Below are 18,716 nucleotides of genomic sequence, written 5' to 3'. Positions count from 1 at the left end.
AACTACAAAATGCTATGATAGATGTTCGAGAGCGTTAACTTGTGAATGACCCAAAACAGGATATTATGTTGCTACACTCTTGACACACACGTGTTCTCCTTATCAGCAACAAAGCAATAATATGTCTTTTAAGACTGCTATATATGCAATTGACACAACCATGAAAAGTCGACACGCTTTGTCACCGCAAAGGTTATTTTATGATGAAACTAATGAAATGAACTAAATTTGAAAAAACATTTTCATTAACAAAATAAAATAACAATTGAAATACTTTTTTTTTTTTTTTAACTAACTGAAACTGAGTTTACCTTTACACAACTGACTAAGACTAACTATACTTACACACAAAATGTCCTTTGTTTTTGTTTTGGGAAATTGAATACACCAGCTTTTGGCGTTGATTTAAAACGCATTTATTTCGGTTTTCGGAAATTCTGGGGGAATTGGCTGATTATTAAATGTTACATCAACAAACACAAATTCACTGTGTATTTTTATGTAGCTGTATTCAAGGGTAACAACAATGCTTTAATATGGTCATTACAGTAAAGCTTATCGTGAATGATACTATATGAGGGGCATTTTCAGTAAAACAATAAACGTAAAAGTAAACCACATTTGTATGTAACTATATTAGCAGCGTCTTCCTGAAATGTGCCAACAAAGCTCGTCAGAACATATAAAAGGTCCATAAATACCTCACCATAATGCTATATCAAGAGCTGATCACTGCAAATGTGCGTGTGAATCACCTGTCACCGTAAATCCATAGTTCAAGTATAGGACTCCCGCGAATGCACCTTTCTTGTGTTGTCTCACTGGGCCTTTTCTCCGTTGCAACGAAACTTTCCAAATACTGTACGTCTGTTTTGTTTTACTAATTTTGCAAGCTTTTGGATTTAATATTAGCGTTAGGTGGCCGAGATAATTAGCATCTCGACATGCGTCAAAAGTCGGTCATAGACGGTTGAAACGGAGAGAATCCTGTCACTTTGTAAAAAATATGTTTTAGCCTTGGATAAACCGTAAGTATCAAAGTATTGCGAGTTTTTTAAATTATTTGAATTGTGCAGCCCACTGCGGCACGGTGGTTGGGACCACTGCTCTACAGTGTGTTTTTTTTCTCGGTCGTGACTTTAACATTTCCAGTAAATACAGTGCCCTAATGCTACATAAAGATGTTTAATTGGCAGCACGAGTACAAGAAACAAACAGAGATGGTGTGAGTGTGAGATAAAACAGCGGAGTTCAAGTTTTTTTTTGTGGAGATTCTGAATGGCTGCTAATTTATGAGATCACCAGCCACTTTGGCTGATGACCTTTAGAACCCTGACTATAACCCTGCCTGATACACCGCCCTCCTATACAAAACATCACAACGAGTTTTTTTTCTTTTTAACTCATCCAATCATCGATTGTAGGATGATCTGCAGCAATATCCTGCTTTGCTTATTTCTGTAGAAAAGGCACAGGCGGACAAATGCAGGATAAATCTGAAGCAGCAATTTAGAAGCTTGTTTTCATTCATTCATCCATTCATTTATTAGGGCGCTTTCCTGTTTTACAAGCACCCTAAAAATGACATTTAACGGAGCTTTGTCAGTAAATGAGAGGCCATTCGTATGCGAGGGAATATCCAACAGGAAGTCAACTGAATCTGTCCAGAGGAAGTTTCAATTTTAGGGGGGAAAAAGTCCACGACAGTTCGCCTGGGAATTATTCAGCAATCAAAGACCAAGGTTCACTTGCAGCAATATTTTTTCCTAGTTATGTAAGCCAACCATAATATTGCCCATATATATATATTGTAATCTCTCCAACGCAAGAACTCTATGCACCACAGATCATGCATTGGAGAGATGCTCTCCAGTATTTTTAAGTTCCCGGAGGACAAAACAAATGTTTACAGAACCGACAGTGTATGAACAAGCAATTAAAGGGTATCAAAAAAAAGCACAGAATAGGTTAAGTGTTTGCCTGCAAAACCATGTGTGCTGCCATCTTGACTAGCGTTAGCACTAGCGCTACCTAGCTGCGCCTCATTAATAAATAAGAAAAATTGTGCATGCTTTTGAATTGCTTTTGAATAAACCTCATATTTTAAACGATTTTCAAAATCCATTCCATCCCAATTGTGTATGCGTGCATGCGATTCCTAATTCCCACAGCCGCGGGCGAGCATTTCGACTAAATGTCGATGACGTATGTAAACAACATGGAAATGAAATGTATCGAGTATGCGAAAAAAACATATAAAAACATATATATCCATTTTATTTACTGAACAATAAGTTGATATAGTAATTATCTTGACAGGCCAAGTATATTCACACTTTCCTCTTTATTATCAGAATGTGAAACAGACTCCCGCAGTTCACATCGCAGGGAGTCAATGGCCAACTGTCATTCTTTGCTATGGTCGGGTCCTAATTTGGTTCTGAAGCATTGCAAAGTGAGTGTAGCCGCCCTAAGAGGCACTACTTTCATCAACTTCAACAACTCCAAAACAACTCTGTGTATCGCTTCCAAACGGCGATTTCTGAGTCTGACGTGTTTCATGTTGGTATTGCGTATCATGGTTTAAGTGTCCGTAACATAATTTTAAACCCCTGGCCTTCCATGACACTGTACAATCAAATGTCTTTGCATATGAATGTGGTCATTTGCTGAATCGATCGATTTTTAATCGATATTGAGGAATTGCAATGCAATGATCAATTGATATTTTTACACATTGCTACTAACCACTATAACACCACGCTATTTAGAATTTGTCTACTGTTTCTAAAAACTGCTTCACCTTTGTGTTGTATGGAATCATTTTCTGGCACCTGCGAGTTACTACTCCATCACAGGAGGACCAGAGGACTACATCCCATAATTCCAAATAATCAGAATAAAAACTGACCCAAAACCCATGCTGGGAAAGATTGCAGGTTTCTGCCATGGTCTAACTCAGCGGTGGGCAAACTCGGTCCTCGAGGGCTGGAGTCCTGCAGGTTTTGGACGTTTCATTTCTCCAACACAGCTGGTATATGATCAGCTCACTCTGCATAAACCTGATAACGATCCTGTTGATTGGAATCAGCTTGTGTTGGAAGAGGGAAACCTCCAAAACCTGCAGGACTCCGGCCCTCGAGGACTGAGTTTGCATGGGCTGATCTAACTGCTAACCAAAGTCGACACAAATCTCCTGCAAAATTACAAAATGAGTACAACTGCGCAAAAAAAAAAAAGGAAAAAAAAGTGTTGCGCCATGTGGATAACTGTATTCAAACGCTAGTCATTACACAAACAAACTGACTTTTATCCGAATTCTTTGAGTCAATGATAAGAGGCGAGTACCCGAACGCTGGACTGAATTTTGACTGATGCGTCATGTTTAGCATAAACACCTTACACAGCATTTTTTTCATCCTTGCACCAGGACAGGAAGTGAATGGGGCCACTTTCTCAATGAAGCTAGTCTAAAAAAAAAAGAAAAAAGGGGTCAGTTCTTGTTAAGAAGTCTTCCTTTTCATGGTCACGCTCACAAGTCCGCTGCTTGCAACGCACGGGCCACGTCTGGGGCGCTTATCGCAAAAATGAATGCCGGAATAACGCTAGCTGCCGTCGCGCTCCTTGTCCAGATGTCTTTGTGTCTGCTATTGGATGGTAAAGTATTCATATTACTAAGCTTTTTTCTCTCTGTGAGCTATCCTCTCTTGCAGGTCCAATATATATGTAGGTGTATCCTGAGAGTCAAATGACTTGCTATAAAAAATGTAAACCCTTTTTTTTTTTTTTAATAAGTAGGTCTAATGCATGAGCTGAATGAGTTTAGTCAATGGTTTAATTATACTAACCGCTTATATTTAAATAAATAGCCACCTCGGGAAGCAGAAAACTAACTGGCGGGGCCAATTCAAATTACGTGAGTGGGTATGCATGTGTTTTTATTCATGTTACTAACTTTATGCTTTGGTGAACAGGTGAACAGGTGTGTTGAATTATAAGAAGGTTGGGGCAAATGCATTGTATACCACAAAAATGTCAAATTTTAACCATCCTGTTGTGTTAATTTCTTAGAACAGCAATAATACAGTATTTCTGGGTCAATTTTCCCTGAGACGTTTAATTATTTAAATGTCATAGTGGTTTGAGGAGAAAAAGTCACTCATTCTGCATTTAAAATTCATTTTTAATGTAAATTATTTTAATTTAATAATCAATTAAAATTGGTTTGAGATGAAAAAATTATCACTAAACTTAAATAAAACAAGGGTTAGAGTTTTAGGTATTAGACAAACCACACAACTGGTCAAAATTATGGTAAATTCAATTGAAATAGAAAGAGCGTATGAAAATCAATTTCTTGGAGTAGTTATTGATGAAAAATTATGTTGGAAGTCACACATAGATAATGTCAAAAGGAAAATGTAAAAAAATTATAGGGATGCTCTCTAAAACTAAGGATGTTTTGAATAAGAAATCCTTATACATATTATATTGTTCATTATTATTACCATATCTGACTTATTGTGTAGAAATCTGGGGAATTGTATATAAAACAAATACCAACCCGGTTTTCAAACTGCAAAAAAGAGCCATAAGAATTATAAATCGATCAAAATATACAAAACAAACTCACTCTCTATTTATTAAATCAAATACAATGAAATTCTACGACTTAGTTGAATTTAAAATAGCACAAATAATGTATAAAGTACACAACAATCTACTCTGCCACAGTACTCAGAAGCTGTTTGAAATTAGAGAGATTCCTTATAACATAAGGGGTACAAGTGTTAACAAAAAAATTAAAACAAAAACAAATATTAAGCAAAGGTGTGTTTCTGTAAAAGGTGTTAATTTGTGGAATGATTTTGGAACTGACCTGAAAAGATTTCAGTCACTTGCTGAATTTAAAAAAAAATGTTTAAAAGCAAAGTTTAAAAAAAATATTTACAGTAACAGTCATGAGTTGTTGAAATAAATAAATAAATAAATAAAAAACTTTCTTCTTATTCTTGTTTTCTTTTTTACTTCCATTTAGATTTTAGACTGATAATGTGTTTTGTGTTTTCTTTATGTTTACATGTTCAATAAACCAAACCAAACTAAATTAAATGTAATGAGTATAGTTGACTAAACACAACACATTTCATACTAAAAAACAGTTTTTAATCAATTGTTTTGAACTTTTGAATTGGAACTGCAACGCAGACCTCATGGATTTAGATTTTTTTTTCTTCTTTTGTTGAAAAATCTTCGGGAAGTTAATGCATGTGATGGCCTGCTGTTTCACTTTCCCATGCAGACTCTCCATTCATGCTCTACAACAAAGCTTTGAGCATGTGTCTACTGAAAAGGTCATCCCGTTGCCTAGAAGTGCGCTGGACGAGCGGCGACCGCATCTTTGTCACCACCACCAAAAAGTGCCTGGGGTCGCAGGGCAAAAGCGTCGGCAGCGAGGTCAGCGTGTACGATTGCGACGACAAGAGCGACCTGCAGAAGTGGGAATGCGTGAACGGGACACTGCTGGCACTAAAAGGCCAAAAGCCAGAGTTGTATATTGAACTAAAGTCGGATGGAGGCATTGCGCTTTCTCGGACGACGGGACCTGGCAACAGCTTCACTATCATGGGAAATGCCAACGGCGCTTGCTCGAGAACTCACAGAGGTACATTACGCACGAAGGTCGATTAATGTTGAGGAACATGATCAAGTTAAAAAAAAAAATCTGCTGGTCTTATTTTTTTTAAATACATTTAAAAAAATATTCTCAACTGCAGTATTTCGAAGTTTAATATCCTAGAATTCTTTTAATGTGTTCAAGAGTTTATTCCGCCCTTATTATTGCTCTTTTCATCTTTTTAATTACATTTTTATTTGAAATACAAAAAATATCCAAAAATATTCTTGTCTAAAAAAAAACATTTATGCTTTATATTTTTAATTTGAATGCCTTATTTTTTTTTATTCTTTATTGCTTTCATTTAAAATATATATATATATATATATATATTTCTTTCATAATTACACCCATTTTAAGCAAAAAATCTCAAACCATTTTTTCAATAAAACATGACAATGCTGGCCATTAGAGGTTGTACTCGCGCATAAAATCCCAACTCGCAAATGGTGCTGACATCAGCGAACAAATTCCGGCTTGATTTGTAACTTAGTATTAGGGCTGGGTATCCACTCGAATTTCCTCAATTGATTCAATTTCGATTCACAGGAGTTCAGTTCGTTCAATTAGACTTTTTCCGATTTGATCCGCTTCAATTCCTTCAATATTAATTATGGAACATCAATTCTTCTAAAGATCTAGGGCATGATTAAAAACTCCACATACAAATTCCAAATAAAATTTTGAGGAGGCAGTAACAGATTAAATGATTTTGTTTATTAATGAAAGTAACCCGTGTTATAATCACTTATACAAAAATTGATATCAGAAAGAATGAGAAGAAAATATTTCTGTAATTCAAATTCAGTAATTGTAAAAAAAAAAAATAATAAGAAGAAAAAAAAAAGATTCTGACTGGTCTTAAAGTGCAATAAGTCAGGTCTATCATACATGTAAGAAAGCAGCATTGTTCTAACTACGAATTAGTTCGGAGTCGTTCTTAATTATTATTTTTTTTTAAACATTATCCTTTAAAACATGTCAATTGATGTTCCAACATGGTTGTTGTATGTGCCCCCACCAGTCTAAATGTGGCATTCTGAATAATACTGCATTTGGGGAATAAGTTAAGCAGCAAAATCCACCTGTTCTCCATCTCAAAGAGCAGCCATTTTGCCACTTGCTGTCGACTGAAAATGACATCACAGCTGCTCAAAGCTCACAAACAACCAATCACGGCTCAGCTTCAGAAAACAGGTGAGCTGTGATTGGTCGCGCTACCTGAGCCCTAAGCAACTGTAATATAATTTTCAGTCCACAGTAAGAGGCAAAATGGTTGTCCCCTGAGATGGACCTTTTTTATTGGCAAAAATAAATAAAAATAATAATTTGGGGGGGGGGGGGTTAATATCTATTTTGTTCTTCAAGAAACAGAAATTTAATACATTTATGTTGTTTGTTCTTCAATTGTAAATAAATTATGAAATTGCACACAAAAAAAATAGGTCCGTAATAGTGTGATCTGAAAATGAACATTTCATATGTTATTATTATCTTATACTGTATTCTGAAAAGTTGGTACGTTCAACAATATAACATGTTGGTGAGACATCTGTGAAAGATGTGTACAATTATTATGAGCATTGTATGAGTAAAGTTTTGAATGTAAAGTTCATAATGAATGTTGTCAATCTCTTCTTCCCATTGTAGTATTGTACTCCATTGATGGGAACGCGTATGGAAAGCCATGCATTTTCCCCTTCCTGTATAAAGATCGGTGGTTTGGAGACTGTACGCCATTTGACTCCTCCATTAAGCGCCCCTGGTGTGCCATCGGGACCAAATATGAACATGAGCAGTGGGGATACTGCCCGACAACATGTGAGTTTAATGTACGGTACACTTTGGGTGTTCCCCCCAAGAATTAGGTGTACAGCAGTGCTTTGAGATATGAGTGGCCCAACATTGGGGCTTGTCAAGATATGCTTTAACTTGTCAGCACAAACTTGAGAAACAAGCACTAACTTTTTAGTAGCAGTAATGTTAGTGAACTCAACTCATCTCATCTCACAATTTCAGCACTTTGGCAAATAGGGAACAATTATTCAAAAAGAGAGGCTCAAGCTGTTTAATGCCACTCCCATTTGAACTTAGTAAACATCAAATTAACAGATTTGCACATATTTTTAAAATTGCCTAAAAATAAGCCCCACAAGCTTGCTAACATATAATGGAAAACACCATTGACATTCAATTACCATCGTTGTAGCGATTTTAGAACCCTTAAGCAATGGATGTAGACAGACAAAATCTTATAAACCAAAAAAGATTTAGGCTATAACATTGCGGCTGACTGAGTCACTGAGAATACTGTAGTGACTGTGAATACAGACAAACAAAGAAGAGCCACTCTTATATTAATTTCGTCACCCTCTTAAAATAATTGCCTAAGTTAGGGCTGAGCAATTAATCGAAATTCAATTAGAATTTCAATTATTACATCCACAATTACAAAATCAGCATAATCATAAAAAAAAAGAAAAGCTTATTAACTCATTCACTGCCATTGATGGTTATAAACGTCAAAAAATAATTTAAACTATTTCTATTAGTTTAACTTTTTTTCTACTTTTGTTAACAAGAGTATGACAACCTAGATTTTTTTTATTGCACATTTAGAACTGATCGTTTACTATTGAAGTAAAAAATAAAAAAAATAATCACCTGACGCCCCTAATTTTTAATAATCATCAACAGGCGATAACATTTTTTAATTGTAATTAATCGCATGGCTTCACTAGTTAACTCACGATAAATCACAAATTTTACCTATTTATTAGTTACTTACTTATTTATTCATTATACTCTTGTTAACAAAAGTGGAAAAAAATGTTAAACTAATAGAAATAGTTCAAATGAATTTTTGATTTTTATAGCCGTTAATGGCAGTGAATGAGTTAATAATAATTTTTGAATTGTTTGAGTTGTTTAAATTTATACAACTGCACCTTTTTATTTTATTTTAAAATAACAAATTTATTAAGGGCTCAAATTGAGCCAGAGGTGGTATCATCCTGACTATGATGGGTGACTACGGATACCAGGCAGGGTTTTTCCTATGTAGAAAATGCGGAGGCGGCCGCCTCCACCTAATTTGCTCGCCGCCTCCTGCCTGAGCGACTGATACCGCTCAACACAGCCGTAGCACTCCAGCTGCGTTGATTGAGCAACGTATTTTAACTGCAGTTGCAGCGAGGCGCCATTATGGAGGCCCAATATCAACAGCAGTGCACAGGAAAGACCTGAAGTAACAACTGGAGAAGAAACAGTTTTTGTTTTTTTCTTATTTAAACTTTATTGTACCAAAGAAGAAACAGATCACGGAGCAACCGTTGTCAAGGCACGATATGTGACCCCTGCACGATCTGTGACGCGCATGCACAGAAGATCGGCCATCTTGGATTGCTAACTACGGCAACCACATAGGTCAAAACACGTTCACACACGCAAAATGGAACAGACATTGCTAAAGGTACGGGACAGGTGCACGTTTGTTTTTGTTTACTTTGTGTACTGCGCATGTCATGAGCGCAGAGAGGATAGAGATGTGTAACCGAGCAAGCCTCGTTTGAGAAAAGAGTTAAATAAAAGAGACGTTCTTGAATCCTGTCCTGCTGTGTCTGGTTAATTTAACAGGAAGACGCCAGTAACATCAACTTGAAGTTATTTGTTGCTCGCCTTTTACCCAGCCTTCGGAAACGACAACAAAATCTTAGGGTTCCAATAGCATAGGGGGTGGGACTGGGTGAGGGGTGGAGGTCATTTAAATCAAACACACCGCAGACTTACTGTAAAGTATAACAATGCAGACTCACTGGAAATATAATGGGGTAAAAAGTTAAATGTTCATCTTTAAAACACATAGGATCAAAAGTTACTTAGTTAGTTACTTTAAAATTCATCAAGAAGCTAAGATTTTTTTTTCATGTATCATTTTACAAACGCGCAATATCGCGCAGGGATATGAAGGTATTTTGTTCTAGTGTTGTGGCCCTATCCAAGATGGCCGATCTTCCATGCATGCGCATCACAGATCGTGCAGGGGTCACATATAGCGCCTTGACACACCCAACTAAGTAGGGCGAAATTCATTCTCTGCATTTGACCCATCCCTTGAGCAGCTGCACGAATCATTTGGTGATCTAACCCCCCAATTCCAACCCTTAATGCTGAGTGTCAAGCAGGGAGGAAAATGGTTCCCATTTCTATAGTCTTTAGTATGACCTGGGCAGGGATTAAACACACAACCGACCAGTCTCAGGGCGGACTCTCTACCACAAAGCCACTGAGCTGAGCTACCAGTCTTATTTTAAGGTATCGGAAGGTACTCACGGTCGAGACTGACACGACACCATTATTGGCCGCCGATATATTCTGTAAATTTAACTGACTTGCTTTTATTTTTTACAGGCAACATATAATAATTTAATGTCTCATAATAAGAATAATAGTTCCAGTAGGAACATGCTAAAGCATTCATTCATTATCAGTCACTCAGGCTGGAGGTGGCAAGCAAATAAGGTGGAGGTGGCCGCCTCTGAATTTTGTATACAGGAAAAACCCTGTAAAATTTGTTTCATCCAAAAGGAACTTGCACAATTATAGTGTTTCAAAGAACTTTATTTGTTTTCATATTTTTTATGTTTAAACATTTTCTTGTTTTGTACCAAAAAATAGATGAACGTCCTAATCGTGATTTAAGTTATTACCAATATAATCATGATTACTATTTTCCTAATAATCAAGCAGCCCTAGCCCAGACTTTTTTTTTTTGCATTTTTTAAATTATATACAGTGAGGAAAATAAGTATTTCACCCCCTGGTGATTTTGTGAGTTTGACCCTTTACAAAGAAAGGAACGGTCTATAATTTTCATGGTAGGTTCATCTTAACAGTGAGAGACAGAATATTAAAAAAATTCCCAGGAAATCACATTATATTAATTTTAAACATTTATTTGTCTTTTATTGAGGAAAATAAGTATTTCACCCCCTACCAACCAGCAAGAATTCTGGCTCCCACAGACCCAGGGACAAGATTATAGACCTGCACAAGGCTGGAATGGGCTACAAGACCATTAGCAAGCAGCTGGGTGAAAAGGAGTCAACTGTTGGTGCGATAGTTAGAAAATGGAAGACACACCAATTGACCATCAATCTCCCTCGGTCTGGTGCTCCACGCAAGATCTCACCTCGTGGAGTGAACCGGATCATGAGAAAGGTGAGGAAACAACCCAGAACTACACGGCAGGAGCTTGTTGATGATATCAAGGCAGCTGGGACCACAGTCACCAAGATGACCATTGGTAACACACTACGCCGTAATGGATTGAAATCCTGTAGTGCCCGCAAGGTCCCCCTGCTCAAGAAGGCACATGTACAGACCCGTCTGAAGTTTGCCAATGAGCACCTGGATGATTCAGAGGAGGCTTGGGAGAAAGTGCTGTGGTCAGATGAGACTAAAATCGAGCTCTTTGGCATCAACTCGACTCGCCGTGTTTGGAGGGCGAAAAAAGCTGACTTTGACCCCAAGAACACCATCCCCACCGTCAAGCATGGTGGTGGAAACATTATGTTTTGGGGCTGTTTCTCTGCTAAGGGTACAGGACGACTTCACCGGATCGAGGGGAGGATGAATGGGGCCATGTACCGGGAAATCTTGGGTGAGAACCTCCTTCCCTCAGCCAGGATATTGAAAATGGGTCGTGGATGGGTGTTTCAGCATGACAATGACCCAAAACATACAGCAAAGGCAACAAAGGAGTGGCTCAAGAAGAAGCACATTAAGGTTATGGAGTGGCCTAGTCAGTCTCCAGACCTTAATCCTATAGAGAACTTGTGGAGGGAGCTGAAGCTTCGAGTTGCCAAGCAACAGCCTCGAAATCTTCAGGATTTGGAGAGGATCTGCAAAGAGGAGTGGGCCACAATCCCTCCTGGGATCTGCGCAAACTTGGTGACCAACTACAAGAAACGTCTGACCGCTGTGCTTGCCAACAAGGGTTTCTCCACCAAGTACTGAGTCATGTTTTGCTAGGGGGTGAAATACTTATTTTCCTCAATAAAAGACAAATAAATGTTTAAAATTAATATAATGTGATTTCCTGGGATTTTTTTTAATATTCTGTCTCTCATTGTTAAGATGAACCTACCATGAAAATTATAGACCGTTCCTTTCTTTGTAAAGGGTCAAACTCACAAAATCACCAGGGGGTGAAATACTTATTTTCCTCACTGTATAAATCATCTCATGATGCAAATGGTTCAATTTCTAGTGTTTCCCGAAAAATCTGAAAAAATGACTTATGTCTTATGGTTGTATTATACTGCCCCCAGTGGCCAAGGAACACAAGATGGCACATTAGAATTAACTGAATTGAAGCATTAAATCACGGTCAAATTGTTTACATTCATTCATTACATTTAATTAATCATGTCATGATGCTATGTTTTTGTAAAGCACAATCTTATAACGGCTTATTTCCTTATTTAAACACATTACAAAAATGTGTGTGCGTGTGTTTTTTTGGGGGGTTTTTTTGCTGGAAAGGAGTAATAGCATTTCATTTCCATTAATTTCAATGGCAAAGGACGATTTGAGATGTGAGTGTTTTTAGTTACAAGTGTGGTCACGGAATGAATAATCTATTGTTTTTGTGTCACTGCCCAGCTACAGAATACTGGAAGAAGAATCATATCACAGGAGGGTACTACCAGCTCAACGCTCAGTCAGTTCTGAGTTGGGCGCAGGCTGATGAGAGTTGTAAACAGCAGGGAGCCACCTTGGTCAGCGTCACCGATCCCAACGAGCAAGCCTTTATCTCAGGTGAGACTCTTTGGAACTTTGCTGCTCTTAAACTGTAGCAGCAAAACTACAGTAGAGCCCACGAGTATAATAGAACCTACAAAGTGTGCCATCCAAGTCGTTCTGATTCTATAAATATAGAATAACATGCCAAGTTGCTCTAATTAAATACATCAAAATGTCCTGATAATTCTGATTAAATCGTGCATGAATCAAACAAATTATGAAATTGAATATTTAATCATTATAGTGAACCTTTTGAATACTCATTTATTTCAGGACAAATGTATACATTTCAAAATCCTCGTGAATGCCATCCTTTAAATTCCATTTTAATTGAACTAATTTAATAGAATTAATAACAGAATAATTAAATAGGTTTTGTTTACTTAACATGGAGGCTTCTTTGTGCCAAAGGCAACATGCTAATTAATTATTCAAATAATTTGTAAAATTATAATAATTGTGTTTGCGGGAAAATGTATTAAATACAACACAAACACAGACGCGCGTGCACACACACACACACACACACTTAAACAGCTAATATGACACATTTTAATTGCGTGTGGTGCATGTGTGTGAATTTAATTTATTGTTATTTTAGAGATTTGTTTTTATTAATTCATAGATTCTGTAATTATTTTATTGATGTTTGTAACCTTTTTTTAAATAAAAGCTGCAATGCTACATCACACGCAACACATCATTTCAAAATAAAATGAAGAACTTTTAAGCATTTTATCAAGTGTAAAATAGGATAAACACTGTATAACACTAAATATAACTCAAAGTCAAACCAATCATCACAGGTAGAAGCAACCGATAGTACAGTATTAATATCGGTCTGTCAAAACTAAACTCACCAAAAAAACAAAGCAAAAACTACTCTTGTTAGATGCCAGCTAATTGTACTGCTGCTTGCTTATGGATGAATTACAAATGAAGCACAATGTTTTCAATTTTTATTTACACAATTTCTTTCCTAGAGGCCATTTCAGTATAACAATATTTTCACTAACTCTACAAAGAAATGCAGTTTATATTTATTAGACTGCCAATTTATCTCGGGACCATCCAGCTTCATCACGGAAGGCAATCTAGTCTTACTATTAACACTATCTCCCGATTAGTTTTACGTCATTGTTCCTGAGAAGTTTTTGTGATTGTTGGCGACCTTGTAATTAAGCAACAAAAATGAGGAAGCACTCGGGCGGGAAAAAAAGAGGAACAACCTCTTTACCCTGTTATTTTTTGTGTGTACCTGCCCTGCCCCCTCTGTTGTCAACACACAGCACTATTAGGAAATGTGAAGAATAAGCTTTGGATCGGGCTGGTCCTGAACCCCGACCATGGTTGGCAGTGGACGGATAACAAGCCCATGCGATTCCTGAGATGGGCTAGTGGTAAGTTTTCACTCAGGAAATAAGGCTTTGATTTTTGAAGTCAACTGTCTGCTCAGGGCTGGACTGGCACACAAAAAAATCAGCCCTGGCATTTTGACTTAAGCCCGCCCGCCAGCCGGGCCTGGCCTGGCCTGGCTTCTGATGACCTCGCCTAACACATAGTTCTGACACTGATATTGACTTATGTTGGTACGGTTTGCTGTCTATGTTCGAAATGGATTAATGGACTAGTCCAGGGTTCACCAATTCACCTATTCCGGTCCTTGAGGTCCAGAGTCCTGCTGGTTTTAGATGTTTCCGCCCACTAGCACACCTGATTCATATAATCGGCTCATCAGCATGCCTGATAACGATCCTGATCTTTAGTATCAGATAAGGCTGGGCAATAAATCAAATTAATCCATACGGCGTCATTTAAAAAATCGAATCGTTGAAAATTTGCTATATCGTGAAATCGAATTTTGTTATTTGGATTATTAAAAGCTGTTGTTCTTATGTTGTGTTACATTCAAATGTTTTTGTAAGTTGTAATTTTGCACAAGTGGCAGAATGCTGGATGGGTGCTTTACAAGACATGTTTACAAAATAGCTACCAACTACTTAATTGTGGCATTTAAGAAAAAACTATGAATGTTAAGTTTATCTCAAAACTAATTTGGAATCAGTTTACATTATTGTTGTCTGAACATTTTGACAGGAATTATTTTTGAATAAATGAAACCTTTAAATAAATGTTTGTTGGGTTTATTAGATTAAAATCTATTTTAAATCGTAATCGTCCTGAATGTCTGTAAAAATTTTGATTTTATTTTTGGGCCATATTGTCCAGCCCTAGTATCAGGTGTGTTGGTAGGCGCAAACATTTAAAACCTGCAGGACTACGGACCTCGAGGACCGGAATTGGTGAACCCTGGACTAGTCCCTCTAAATCGTGGGTCAATTTCGGTGGGTCAAATGGAGGAAAATAATAATTAAAAAGCACTGCATTGGCCCCAAAAGACGCTGGCCCACCAGGCATCTGCCCTCTACACCAGATGGCCAGTCCAGCCCAGCAGAGACTCTGCTACAGTAAAAGGAAGGATCATGGATGTTGATCTTGTTTTAGGTTTCCCGCTTCCTTATCCGGGTCACAACTGTGTACTTCTGGACTCGGCTGGGCAGCACAGGTGGGAAACTTTTCCCTGCTCAAAGAAGATTGGCTATATCTGCTATAAACCCGGAGCGCCGCCTGTTCCTCCACAAGGTACGCAATCACTTTTCACTCCCAGTACAAACAGTGGCCACAGTGGGCATTTATTTACTCAACTGTAGATTGAGGAAGGCATCTATTTGGAGCAAAACCTTTATAGGTAAACCATGTTTGAAATGATATCAAACATTACTGGTACAGTTGTACCTTTACATACGAGTTTAATGAGTTACGTGACCACGCTTGCTACGCAAACCACTTGTTTCTAGTCCCAATATAGTTCTCTATTATTGTAATGAATGAAAATGCCATTAATTCCAGCCTCATAGCCACTGTGTGTCTGTGAGTATGTTGTCTGTCTACATGTGTTGCTGCACTGTCTGTGTTGAAATTGTTCAGAGGGTGATGACTACAACACTGATGCTAGTTTGTTGTTAATTCATCTTTGTTTGTTTTTACCAAATTGTACATTGTGTGTTGGCATTAAAGCTGCACAAAGCAGAAGATTGTCACGAGGCTAAAAAAAATAAAACACACAATTCCTCCTTCACTAGACAATGCGTGCATGATGTCACATCCGCAGACAGAGGGCGGGAAATTCAAACCCGACTCCGGTCTGAAAACTATTACCCAGAGGCTTGCAGGAGTATCCATTGTAAACAGCTAAGGTGTTAAACTGCTAATTAGAAAATGTTTGGGTCATAAAATATTTTGGGGCAAATAGCTCCATAGATTAGCTTTAAGCTAGCGGACCTGATCTAAAACAGTTTCTGGGAGACGCCAAGGAAGTATTAATGGCATTCGTTTCAAACGGGAAAACTGAATTTATGTAGTGTTGTTCCGATACCGTTTTTTGGCCCCCGATACCGATACCCAGCTTTGCAGTATCGGCCGATGCAGATACCATACCGATACCTATGTTTTGTTTTTTCCTCAACATGAAAAAGCTGTCCTGCTATTGGTTCAGAGTATTCAAGGGCCAATAGGATTTCTTAGCTCGGCATGCAGTGAACATGTCACAAATCAGTGAACGTCGTGCATGAGCAAGACACAAGATGCTGCATCCAAAATCCTATATTAACGTCAGAATTAATGGGTATCGGCATGTTACTTGTTAGTACTCACCGATACCACTGTTTTAATGCAGTATTGGGGCCGCTACCGATACCAGTATCGGCATCGGAACAACACTAATTTGTGTATGACTAAAAGGAGTTAGACGACAAATTAAGCTCATAGGATTGTATTTGCTGTTATGTTGTCATGGAGCAAAATGTCTATTTATTTTCTCATCTTTAGTTGAGCAAGGATTCTGTTCAAGCCCCTGGATTCCGTACAACGGCCACTGCTTCCATCTCATTCGGACCCCCAAAACATGGTCCGATGCGCAGAAGGACTGTCGCAAAGAGGAGGGGGAGCTTGTCAGCATGCGCAACATTGAGGACCACAGCTTTGTTGTCTCTCAACTGGGATACGGTGGGTGAACACAAAACATAGTGGCAGTCAAACTCTCTAAATCAAAAACTACAATGGTCTGTTTTAGCAGTTTGAAAATGTAAAAATAGGAACGTATACTGTTTTATAATGCTGCATTAAAATTATTCTGAAATATTACTACAGGGGTCCTAAACCTGCAGCCGATCTTTTTTTCCCTCGGACCAATCAGGCGTTGTTTAGGCAGGACGAAACCAATAAGCGGGAAAACAAACAAACAAACCTAACAGACGAATGGACGCTGCAATTAATTATGTTCTCGCAGAATTACTCACCGTTTCCTTGTTGAATTTGAACAGCGAAAAGAGTTTCGTGTACTTTTATTTATTGATTTTAGTTTTGCAAGTAAAGATTTTATCTCCTCAATTTCGTCAGCTTTTTTTCCCGCCCGGCATATTGCAACAATGTAGTTAAAAAATCCCAATGTCAACAAAATTGTTAGAAGTCAAGAACGAGTGCAGGAGCAAGTACATATGCGTCCTTACTCGACAGATGGGTCCTGGATTCTGACATTTCTCTAAATGTAAATGTTCAAACTTCAGTTGTCCAACATGTGTGCTATCCCATAATATAATATTTCATAATGTACTGGTACTGTATTCGCTTTTATACCCAGTCAAATTATTCAAACGAATTTAATTAAGATCGACTACCGACTATGATGCTAATGCTGTTCGTGCCACCAGGCGCCAGTTAGCTAATGCTAAGGTTAATAGGCTGACCGTGCCACAGTAAAACTAGCCTTTTACTTTGTAGCTCATATTTTAACAACTTCAACCTGACCCTATAGTGAGGATAAGCGGTTCCGAGACTGACTGAATTAATGATTTAATGTTACAAAAAAAACGTGCTGGTAATTATAAAGGTGGGTTGGCACTCACTGTATGCAGCCTCCACCGACGAGCTGTGGATCGGCCTGAACGACAGGAGGACCGAGGGCTTGTTCGAGTGGAGTGACATGGCGGATGTCTTCTTCACCAGCTGGGAGTATGGAGAACCAACCCTCTTGACGGACGACGAGGACTGCGTTCTCATTCGGGGCGAGGTAAGGAGCAAAATGTTGCTTTGTTTCTTTTGGTCATGGTCACATTTAAAAGGGAACATTATTTGTGCTTGCAGAATGGCAACTGGGCAGACCGCTCCTGTGATGAGAAACACGGCTTCGTCTGCATGAAGCAGAGCAGCACGAACCACCAGCCAGATGAAGTTCATATGGATATTGGCTGCAAAGCTGTGAGTGACGTTTTCAATTAAAATCCATAGATGGTAAAACACAAAAACAGATCAGAATAGAAGTACAAATGGCTTGTAAAAAAAAAGAAGAATAATAAAAAGAAGAGAGAACAGTAGACGTCCCTGTCTTTTAAATCTGACACAGTTGTAAATACCCTTTCCAATTGGTAAAAAGTATACCAAAAAAAAGATACATGAGCCTCAAATCAAATTGTAAATGGCATGCAACACATATAGGTAGGCTGTGGGCATGCTGAAATCGTGCCTAACTCAATTGTCAATTAAAAAAAAAAATCCTAGGTGAATTTGCGGATGCCGAATTGCAAGTATGCGCAGGTCCACTGCCTATATATGTATGTATGTATTTATTTATTTTTAAATCAGACAAAGATTTTTCTAATACCAGAAACTTGTGGTTCACAGCTTTCAACAATCGAACAAGTAAAAGTAAAAAGTTCTGAAAAAACTCAATACTCAAGTAAAGGACAGATGATACCTAAAAAAATCTACTCAAGTACTCAAACAATTAAATTTTACTTACTTTACCTCCCACAACTGATTTTACTGACCCATTATGATGACATTTTGACTTGAATGAATGTGCTTTCCAGGGTTGGAAACGACATGGCTCCTACTGCTACTTTGTGGGGACGGAGACCAAAACATTTGACGAAGCCAAGAATGACTGCAAAGCAACTGATTCCTACTTGGCTGATGTGTCAAACGGGTAGGAATAACTTATATTTCATGACAGTGTACTCAAGTTTTTATATAAAAATCTTTTTGGTGGGCCATTAACCACTTGATTAGAAGACAGAAAAAACTACATTATTTTCTCTTAAACCAATGTCCTGCAGAGGCTTTACTTCACTTTGACTTCTTCAAAGTTGATTGGCACTGCAATGAATGTATCTGT

At 37.9% G+C, this 18,716-nt stretch overlaps 1 protein-coding gene across 1 annotated transcript in view; it reads right to left on the bottom strand.

Annotated features, from left to right (window-relative positions):
• LOC144043086 (MAM and LDL-receptor class A domain-containing protein 2) overlaps positions 1–17,779 on the bottom strand; it is a 56,645-nt gene extending 38,866 nt beyond the window's left edge. Inside the window, exon 1 of the mRNA XM_077556325.1 lies at positions 17,449–17,779. Coding sequence (XP_077412451.1) covers positions 17,449–17,779 — 331 coding nt within the window. The remainder of the gene's footprint in view (positions 1–17,448) is intronic.
• Positions 17,780–18,716: the final 937 nt, after the last annotated feature.

The sequence above is a fragment of the Vanacampus margaritifer genome, chromosome 2 (assembly GCF_051991255.1).
Source record: "Vanacampus margaritifer isolate UIUO_Vmar chromosome 2, RoL_Vmar_1.0, whole genome shotgun sequence".
Lineage (NCBI taxonomy): Eukaryota > Metazoa > Chordata > Actinopteri > Syngnathiformes > Syngnathidae > Vanacampus > Vanacampus margaritifer.
Note: the sequence above shows the minus strand (reverse complement) of the source record. Positions and strands in the feature narration are given on the sequence as shown.